This window comes from Mytilus edulis, chromosome 9 (assembly GCF_963676685.1).
Source record: "Mytilus edulis chromosome 9, xbMytEdul2.2, whole genome shotgun sequence".
Lineage (NCBI taxonomy): Eukaryota > Metazoa > Mollusca > Bivalvia > Mytilida > Mytilidae > Mytilus > Mytilus edulis.
This window is the reverse complement of record NC_092352.1, coordinates 13,000,833-13,011,814: the sequence shown is the minus strand read 5'-3', so window position 1 is coordinate 13,011,814 and position 10,982 is coordinate 13,000,833. Positions and strand designations below refer to the sequence as shown.

Sequence of the window (10,982 nt, the reverse complement as noted above, 5' to 3'; positions counted from 1 at the left end):
AACTAACCAAAAAATATCTTTAAATGAACACAGGAACAAAATACACACAAAAAAAGACATAAATGCAACGTCCTAGTAAAAATAAGTTCAAGGACTGTTTCCCTCTGGAAAGACAAGAGTGCACACACTGACTGAAATGTCTCATGTTATCATTGAATTTATATTAAAAGTCAGTATGAAGGGTTAGCTACAAGTAAATGTATCACATAAAACTTAGCATTATCAGTATTCTATGAAAATGAAGTAACCAACAGATTAACCATGCCAGACAGACATGTTCACTTTACAATCATTCGATACATCAAACATAGTGGTCCTATCCCTAATAGTACCTAAAACAAGGAATTATTTGAATCTAGAATAATTGTGAATTCTCGAAAATTGATCAGAAATGTATGATGAAATCTAACCCAACTAAATGGGGTTAGCTATGTGTGCATGGCTAAGGTTAATTTTGCTTTCACTATCATTTCTCATCAATTTTCCAGAATTCTAAATTATTCCAGATTCAAATAATTCCTTGTTCTGAGTAACTGATCAAACCACAAAATCTTAGCATTGAAAAATGAACCATGAAAATGCGTTGAAGGTCATATGAACCCTGCTAGACAGACATGTACACCTTACAATTATTTCATACATTAAATACAGTTGACCTTTTGCGTAAAATATCTGATACACTGACAAAATAACGAAAAACTTGTCATTGATTTATGAACCATGAAAATGAGGCCAATGTCATATCAACCATGCCAGACAGAAATGATCACCTTGCAATTGTTCCATACACCAAATATAATGACTAATTGCTTAAAATATCTGATAAACTGACAAAATTGTGAAAACTTATCATTGACCATTGAGCCATGAAAATGAGGACAAGGTTAGATAGGACATGTACACCTTACAATTTTCCCATACACCAAACATAGCTTACCTTTTGCTGTTTAACAGTATTTATAGGAAAACCAACCAAAACACAAAAACATTTAAATTACCAATGAACCACGAAAATGAGGTCAAGGCCAGATGATATCATCTAGACAGACATGTTCAACTTACATTCATTCCATAAACCAAATTGCTTATAGTACTTGCAAAACCAGACTAAAGCAGAAAAAACTAAAAATTGACCAATGAACAATGAAAATGAGGTCAGGGTCATAGGAAACCTGGCAGACTGACATGTACCTCTTAAAATCATTCCATACACCACATATAGTTGACCTACTGCTAATAGCATCTGAGAAACAGACCTAATCATGTAACTTTAACCTTATCCATAAAATGAGGTCCAGGTCAGGTGAATCATGTCTGACAGACATGTAGGCATTGCAAGGAACCCATATACCAAATATAGTTATTGTACTACTCATAATAAGTTAGGAATTCTCTTTAAGAAACTAATTTATTTTCAACCAGTTGCTGAACCATGAAAATGAGGTCAAGTACAATGGAAATTTTATAATATAAGGTAGCTGCATACAAGGTATGAAGCATCCAGGTCTTCTACCTTCTGAAATATTAAGCTTTACAGAAATAGGTTACGCCATAACTACCGGATAGTAATACATACATTGTATGTCTCATCGCAGAAATCATAATTTCCTGTTGATATGCATATCAACATTAATTTTGTCCTTATTATTAACAAAGTTTCATGAAATTTAGTTGAGTGGATTTAAAGCAGTTACAATGACAAACTGTTGCAGTAGTATATCTAGGCTTAATTCTTACTTAATAGGGCACAACTCCTTGAAAAAAAGTTGAATAAAATTTTCCTCTGGGTATGAACATCTACATATAATATCCATCTACAAAGTTTCATGACCTATTTTGCTTGGATTCAGAAGAGTTGTGATGACAAACTGTTGCAGTAGTATATCTAGGCTGAAATATTACTTCAACATAGCACAACTCCTGTATACTTTCCTGTCGATATGCACAAGCCATCTGCAAAGTTTCATGAAATTCCTTTGTGTGGATAACATAAACAGGAATGATGGACTCACTGATGAACAGATGGACGGCTGGTGAAAAAAACATACATAATTTTGTTCCTTGGGATATAATCAAGAGCTTGAGTGAACTATATATCATTGAGATGGGAGCCATCTCTGTGGGCCCCGCTGTGAATAATGTGCATTAAAAAATTGTATCTTTACCATAGGACATATGTTTGTCAACTGAAACCAAAGTTTTTGACCTTGACCTTTGACCTAGGAAGTTGTACATAAATTATGACACACCCTTTGGTGTTGGTTTATAAACATGTCAAGTATAAACTTTGAAATGATAACGGTTCTCAAGATATAGAGCAGACACGATCTTTACCATAGGACATGGGGTTGTCAACTGAAACCAAAGTTTTTGACCTTGACCTTTGACCTAGGAAGTTGCACATAAATTATGACACACCCTTTGGTGTTGGTTTATATACATGTCAAGTATAAACTTTGAAATGATAACGGTTCTCAAGATATAGAGCGGACACGATCTTTACCATAGGACATGGGGTTGTCAACTGAAACCAAAGTTTTTGACCTTGACCTTTGACCTAGGAAGTTGTACATAAATTATGACATACCCTCTGATATTGGTTTATATACATTTCAGGTATAAACTTTAAAATGATAACGGTTTTCAAGATATAGAGCGGACACAATCTTTACCATAGGGCATGGGGTTGTCAACTGAAACCAAAGTTTTTGACCTTGACCTTTGACCTAGGAAGTTGCACATAAATTATGACACACCCTTTGGTGTTGGTTTATATACATGTCAAGTATAAACTTTGAAATCATAACGGTTTTCAAGATATAGAGCGGACACGATCTTCACCACAGGACACAGGGTTGTCAACTGAAACCAAAGTTTTTTTACCTTGACCTTTGACCTACATGTAGGAAGTTGAACATACATCATGACAAGCCCTCTGGTGGTGGTTAATAAACATGTAAAGTATAAAGTATGAAATCATAATGGTTCTCTAGATATGGAGCGGACACAAAGTTAAAGTGTTACGGACGGACGGATGGACGGACGGACAGACTGATCACTATAGGGCGACCCGCCTAAAGGCGGGGCCCTAATGAATGTCTAAGAATTAAATATTCTTATGTTAAAGGGAAATATTTGTAGTGAAATACATATTTACAGAGTTTATAAGTTTATTCATGATATTTATATGAGAAATAAATAATAAAACATAATGTCAAGATTCCCAACAAGAAGATGTACATGTATAGATAAAGTCATTATTATAACATCCCACAGATCTGTCACTTTACTGCTGTGTTTGATTTTGTGTCTCGGATTTCCCCATCGATAACATCTGAAAATAAAAATAATATAAAATACAATTACAGTGAAACTTGGGTAAACCGAACCCTGATAAAACCGAATTTCAGTTTAAACCGAACAATTTTCAAAGTCCCACACAATTTCCCTATCAATTTGCGTTAATTTAACCTGAAAAAACCGAACCCTGTCAACACCGAATTCCGAACGCTTTTTGAAGGCTTGTTAGTAAATTTGTATTTAAAAACTACCTGTCAAAATTGGTCAATAGCAATCAAAACAAAAAAGTATTTTTAATTACTTGCATGATTTAATTAAACAAACACAGGATGACCCTGAGGGTATTTGGGGTTAAATCAACTAATGAGTTGTTATTTCAAACTAATTAGCATGTTTGTGTCCATGCATTCAGTGATCAAATGATTTTTGTGAAGAACCGTTAAACTGCCCCGATCGCCGAAAAGGGGAAGAAAGGAACTTTCCCTGAGATCAATCAAATGCACGTTACTCAACAATCTCCAACGCAAATAATTACGGCCACAAAATCGTAACTGCCATTCTGTAGCTAATCTGTTGAAATAAATAATAGTTTTAAAGCCATTTCCTGGATTAAGAAGTCATGCAACACAACAAGGTCAATGGTTTCGAATCGTGTTTACGGGATGTCAGATTCCCTTTAGAAGCCCTATATATAATGCAGATGCTCCTGTAGATTTCCGTTAGCTATTTAGCAACGATAAAGTCCGAGTATAAACTGGACCCCTGCTGCTGTTTCACTCTTATCTTGTGGCGAAGTATCAATCAGAGGGGGCCAGTTTAGTCTGAAAACTCGTGTGTACAGATAATTGAAAATGACGACCTCAATTCAACTTCGGAATTGTCATTTGACAGAGACTTGGAATCTGAATTGGTCAGTAAATTAAGCAAAATCGCTCCAATTCGGATATCATTGAACGATTTATAGTTTCACAACGACACGCATGTTTGACGGAGTGGCGTTTGATTTATATTTTAAAAAATGTAGCAATACGTATACGTCCATCTTCATCTACTTATATTTTAACATTTACATCAAAATCAACACAAAAATAAATTGTGGTCTGTTGTGTCACTTATTATCCCTTGTCAGTAAGTGCCAAAATTATTTGAATGTCGACTTCCATTTACCTTTACAATCCGAACACCTGTGAAAACCGAACAAAACGTAAAGTCCTGTGGGTGTTCGGTTTGGACAGGTTTCACTGTATATGTATAAACAAAGAAAATAGGGTTTACACTATCATAAAATTGAGAATGGAAATGGGGAATGTGTCAAAGAGACAACCCCGACCATTGAGCAGACAAGGGCAATTCAAAGAAGTTCATTTTTGTCTGTTTTCTTACAGGTTGCTGAAATATCCTGATATGATTTTTTATATCTCTACCTCAAAGGTAAAAGTTTTCACAGAAAAGGAGGATGCATGATAAGAGCAATTATTTGGTCCCTGAAATTGCAAATCTCACAATACATGTTTAACCCTGCTGCATTTTTGGCCCTGTCCCTAGTTAGGAACCTCTGGCCTTTATTAATGTTGTATAATATCTTTAGTTCATATTTATGTTTTGGAGTTAAGTATGACGTCCATTTTTACTGAACAGTACACATTTTTATTTAGGGCCAGTTGAGGCCAATCTCCAGGTGCAGGATTTTCTTCACCCTGAAGACCCATTGGTGGCCTTCCGCTGTTATCTGCTCATTGGTCGGGTTGTTGTCTCTTTGACATATTCACCATTTACATTCTCAATTTTACACCAGCCTATTAGTAATGTCATGATTTATTGGGGTTATTCCAATAGTACATTTTTGTACTACCACAGTCCAGGCTTTATATCAACCAATTATAAGTATATATTTTCTGTACCTTATCCCAACTGATCCAGATAGGTAAACTACTGGCAAAAAGATAAATCTTGCCTGTATTTGATTTGATTGTACATAAAATGTGAATGTTGAAATTAAAACATTTTGTTCATTTAGAAAATTTTTTTTCTCTGGCAGATCTGTAGAAGTTTTCTTTGAAGTTGAATGGATCAACCTCTTGAAAGCATAAGTTCCAATTTCAGAAAACAAGATTGTTAATTATTTTTTGCATTTAAATCTTCTTATGTCAGTTCCTTTTTTTTAAATTACAGGTCAAAATTAAGTAATACTGGTAATACTTACAGAAGTCCATAATTGTTTTCCTAAGAAACCTGTGGCTACTGTTGATAATTTTTTATTAGCACCATATTTACATTTTATATATCCATATAAATTAGCTCCATTCATTGCTGTTCCAACTAAAACTATCATCTATAAAAGATATTTATAAGGTTTATATGACTTTTTTTTGTGGTTCTTACTATACATGTGCATTGAAAATAAAATACTGTAAATTTAGGATTTATTGTGATTTTTGAGGAATGGACAAAAATGTCAATATTTATTACCGATATAGAGATTTCAGGAAAAATTTTCATAGAGATATATTTCTCTAGTTTTTGTGCTTTTTTACATTTCCTGACCGGTGTGAGAAAAATATTTCTCCTCACTAGTGAAAAATCTGTTCTCGGCAAATGATTGGTTGAAATTAAATTGTGACTTTAGATTTTCTTGTTTTCTTCTGAATTTTCTTATTGTGACGTCATGAAAAAAGGGACCATGCCTAAATGACGTCACATCAAAAGTACACAACTTTCCTCAAATCTTTGAAAAGGAAGGACAAAAATCATTAGAGAAACAGATTCCACCACTGTAACTTGTGTATTACAATATTTCTCCACTCTCAACAGTTAAATTTTAATTATTTAAAAAGCTAGGTAAGCATCACGCTTTAAATATTAAAACTTAACTGTTGAGAGTGGAAAAATATCGTAATACACTTGTTGCAGTTGTGGAATCTATATGTACCAGGTATTAGATATAAGAATGTGAGTTCTTATTATAGAGATACTCACCAAGGTTCATTATTCGCAATGATAAAACCCTCAGAAAAGTTTCTGTATTTACAGTAATTTATTCTTTGATCAAGTAAGGTTTGTACGGGATTCGGATTGTACTTTGATTCAAAGATGATCCCCATGTTTGCATATACAATGTAATGTTATAAAGGGACATAACTCAAGAATGGTAAAAGCAATGCAACCCAAATTCAAACCTAATCTGTGCTTTGTGGTACAAGTATTAAGCTTTGTGTATCAGTTTTAAACATTTGATTGATGCAAACTGAAGTTGGAGAATGGAAAATTATCTTTTGACATACGGACAAGGATAACACATAAAAATCACTTTAAATTTGGTTAGCATATTTTTTTTGGAAAATAAACTCCAGATCCAAATTTCCAGTTACCCTTCAACACACCCTCCCCAAATCAATGTTTTTTTAAAAGGCTCACAATTTAGACTAAGTACACAGTTGATTCAATCAAATTTCTATCTGTATTTTTAACTTTAATGTTTATTAAAACAAGAATGTGTTCATGTCCCACTCGCACTATCATTTTACATGTTCAGTGGACTATGAAATTGGGGTCAATACTTTAATTTGGCATTAAAATTAAAAAGATCATATCATAGGGAACATGTGTACTAAGTTTCAAGTTGATTGGACTTCAACTTCATCAAAAACAACCTTGACCAAAAACTTTAACCTGAAGTGGGACAAACAGACAGACGAACAAACGCTTGGACGAATGGACCAACAGACCAGAAAACATAATGCCCCTCTACTATCGTAGGTGGGGCATAAAAAAAGTTTGTCAGGAGATGGACAATACCCACTATAAAGACATACATGTATCATTACATAGATACTAAAAGTCTATTTATAAATACTCACCAACCATGCAAAACGCAGTCGTAATAATGTTGAAAATATTAAGAATATCCATATAATTTCACAAGCAACTAATGACAACCAAAATATTCTAGCTTCAACTACAGTAACCTTTTTCTTTTGTGCCCCCTGAAATATATAACAATGTTACATCAATATTTGTTGTTTACATTTACAATGCTAATAATAAATTACTGTGGCTCTCTATAATGAAGATGATCACAGTAAAGATTTTTCACCACCAATGTATTTTCATATATAATATTATTAATCACATATTTGTTAGGAATACGTTAGGTTTTGCATATGTAATAACCTCAAAATTGCCCGGGGCAAAAAAGAGTATATTGGTTATTGTCCCCTGATTCCAAATGACTTGATGTCATTGCATCCTTAACAACTTTTTAATTGCTTTTGTGGAAAAAGAAAGAAGATTTACCTGTTATGTTTCATTAAATTGTTATAATTGAACTTTTTTTCTCTTTTCTGCAAAACTTAAATATGTGATAAATAGATTATAACATGTCTTTCCATATTGGCCCCAGGTGGTATCATTCCTCGACCCATATCGGTCCTCGGCTAAAGCCCCGAGGCCTATATGGGAGTCTCGGGATGATAGATACCAGGACCAATATGGAAAAGGGCATGTTATAATCTATACATGTAGGACCCACAATGTCGGGGTACAATGTCATATATCAGGGTCTGAAGTTGGTGCACATAATAGAAAATAAAGGGTCAAAAATTATAAATGGTAAAAAAATAAAAGAATAAAAAATAAGCAAGAAACATTAAGCATAAGTTGATGCTAAAAATACAATTTTAGCACAATTTTGACATTTCAATTTTACAAATTGAACTAAAACTATTAAACATGAATTTTCCTTTATAATACATTTGTTATATATATGCAACAGATATATGTACCTTTCTTGCTTCATACACCCAATTACTTTTACCATCGTCATCTACATAATTCCACCATCTCAGCCCAACCAGTAATCTACCTAAAAAAAAAGAATGAAATACATGACCCATTACATGTATCAAAATACATGGACTAATAATTCTGAAAATTAATAAAAGATTACTGCTCCAATGTCTCAAAAAGATGCACATATAAACATGATAAAACAGCAATAACTCTAACGTAAAAAAAATTCATTATTTAAACTTATTTTTTGTTCTCTTTCATAAGTATTCCATTCGAGCTTTCTATAAAATTGAGAATGGAAATGGGGAATATGTCAAAGAGATAACAGCCCGACTCAAGAGCAGTTTCTTTAAAAAAATGATATCAAAAACCAATGAAAGCTTCTGATAGAATAATCATTGAGGAAGGAAATGAGTTTCTTTGCAAGGTATAAAGTCACATAGAAATATTTTAATTATACATGTATTTATTTTAGAGAAGGGTATGCTAATCAAAATTGCGATTTATATCCCTTTAATAGGATCTTTCAGTACACAGATATAGACAGTAAACTGCACATTGCTAGAAAACAAAGAAATATTGATGTCAACATCAAAAACATAAATAATGTATAAATACAAATAGGCAGGAAATACCAAAACAGATTGATTTTAATCTGCTTACCGAGTCCCTGTGGTGTAATCCAACATTTTAAAGGTACGTGTTCTTAACAGTATAAATAGGTTTTATTGAAAAGTTATAATCTGATGGCAATTTATCTGATATGTCACGATACACAAACCTGTGTTTGCCCATGTCTGAATCAGAGTAGGTGCAATAAGGTTGACTGGAAAAAGCAGTAGGTGTAAAAAAAAAATTCATGCAAAATAAGAACATTTACACACCTTACTTATTTTTACTACATTTAAATCTGCTGTAATTTTCCAATGTTTATAAAGAAATTACTTGTAACCTACATAAATGTTTGCGAAATTTATAAATGCAGATCATCCACCAAGAATCATTTTTTTCAACCTTAACGGTTAACGTTTGTACTCTAGGAAATTCTATGATTACTCAATCATTACCTGTAACATTTTTAACAGTCCAAAAGTCCATTGATAGCATAATTACAATCATAACAAAACTGGTGACAAAACTATCGATGAAGAAGTCACACATAAAATATAAAATAATGGCGGCTGAACGGAAGAACATATGAAAGAATACTGCTAACGGATGTCTGAAAAAGAAAAACAGAAATATTAAAAACAAATTAAGGAAAAGGTACGCAGGTATTTGTATTTATATGTGTACATGTATATGCCCTTCATTTTTGGCACCAAGACTCATTTCTAGATCTGTACATGCAGGGTTAAATAGGAAATGCTGAAACTGAACCTTTGAATATGAGGCAAAACATATTTTAAAAACTCTCTTCTTTATACATTTTGTTATATCAGTTTCCCACAATGTTTTTAATACACATGTAATAGGGTGTGAAAGACATAGAATTCAATAATACATTTTTTTATTTTTATTTTCTTAGAACATTTTACCTTTATTAATTTTTAAAGCCCCACCTACAATATTGAAGTACAAACTTCAAAGGAGAAACTACATAAGTGATTATAATTTTAGAAGAGAGGATAATTTACAAGAGAGATTACCCTGTCATCACGACAAAGATTGAAATAAGTGGGAGATCTTTGTTGCTGCCCTAATCACCAATGGCATCCAGGACAGTTGGTAAATAATCTAAAATGGGATATTGAAACCAATTAGAGCGATTGTCCCCAACCCATTTTATCGTTTGCTTATCCCAAATGCAGTCCAATAATTATTATTAGTTTGGGAAGGCTTTTTAATTTTTGCTTTGACGCAGACAAATAATAGTACAGCAGACACAATATAGAAAACTAAAGACTAAGCAACACGAACCCCACCAAAAACTGGGGGTGATCTCAAGTGCGCTTGAAGGGGAAGTAGATCCTGCTCCACATGTGGCACCCATCATGTTGCTATGTTATTACAAATCTGGTAAATAGTCCAAATTGGTAGGTCACATTCGTGAAAAGGGAAGGGTATTGTAGTTACGACATAAGGAACATATCCGATATCATCTGTTAAAAGGTTATTCCATAACGGTCAACCAACTCATGATGGCATCCATAAAATTTACGAAGGGATGAATTCAACTTCACCATCTGGGACTCTTGGTTTAATAGCTTCCTTGTGAGTAGCAATCCTCTATCAAGGAAATCATGATAGAAAATACAAGCCTGGGATTTCATATCAATTGGTAGATATATACTCCGTATGCAGGAGCTGCTGGAATGTTGCTACATAGAAATGAAAATTTCACAATTGGGAAGCTGAAATCATCTCTTTTGTCATAAAGTTTTGTTTTTAACCGACCCTCATTGTCAATTTCTAGATGCAAGTCAAGATATAAATTATTCTCATGTGATTTTTTTTTGTATTTAAAAGCATTGTTACTTCTATTTTGGATACCCCATTTACATGTACTATAAAAAAAAAAATATTCAACCCAAAACATAGTCCGAGATTCAGAATAATCTCGGACTACCCAAAACACGGTGCCAATATTTTTATGACGGCGACTAGTCCAAATAATTATGACGTCTGGCAAGGCTATTTTAATTTTTTTCTGGGACGGAATATTATTATTATTGGACTAGACGGCGACAAGACACAAATATACTTGAATTTTTGTCTTCTATCTAGTTCGTCCTCTTCCCCAAAGTTGAGGGCAATATCATCGCCTTTATCCATATCGGCTTTGTTCAAAGTAATCAGGCTTCTAGTAAATGTTAACTAGGATAATTTCAATCTGCCAACTTGTTCATATTCGTCAACAGGAACCGTTCGAAAAAGAAAATAAACTTCCGAAT

At 33.3% G+C, this 10,982-nt stretch overlaps 1 protein-coding gene across 2 annotated transcripts; it reads right to left on the bottom strand.

Moving 5' to 3' along the window:
• Positions 1-3,152: 3,152 nt before the first annotated feature.
• On the bottom strand, positions 3,153-10,974 carry LOC139487652 (Golgi apparatus membrane protein TVP23 homolog B-like). Of its 2 annotated transcripts, none has more exons than XM_071272601.1 (6): positions 10,793-10,974; positions 9,156-9,310; positions 8,082-8,161; positions 7,158-7,283; positions 5,504-5,632; positions 3,153-3,334 (listed from the first exon to the last, which is right to left on the bottom strand). In XM_071272601.1, the coding sequence occupies exons 1-6, from the start codon at positions 10,861-10,863 to the stop codon at positions 3,287-3,289; spliced, it is 609 nt and encodes a 202-aa protein (XP_071128702.1). In that variant the 5' UTR covers positions 10,864-10,974; the 3' UTR covers positions 3,153-3,286. The 2 variants fall into 2 exon arrangements, with proteins under 2 accessions (XP_071128702.1, XP_071128703.1); XM_071272602.1 differs by lacking the exon at positions 10,793-10,974 and adding an exon at positions 9,738-9,872.
• Positions 10,975-10,982: the final 8 nt, after the last annotated feature.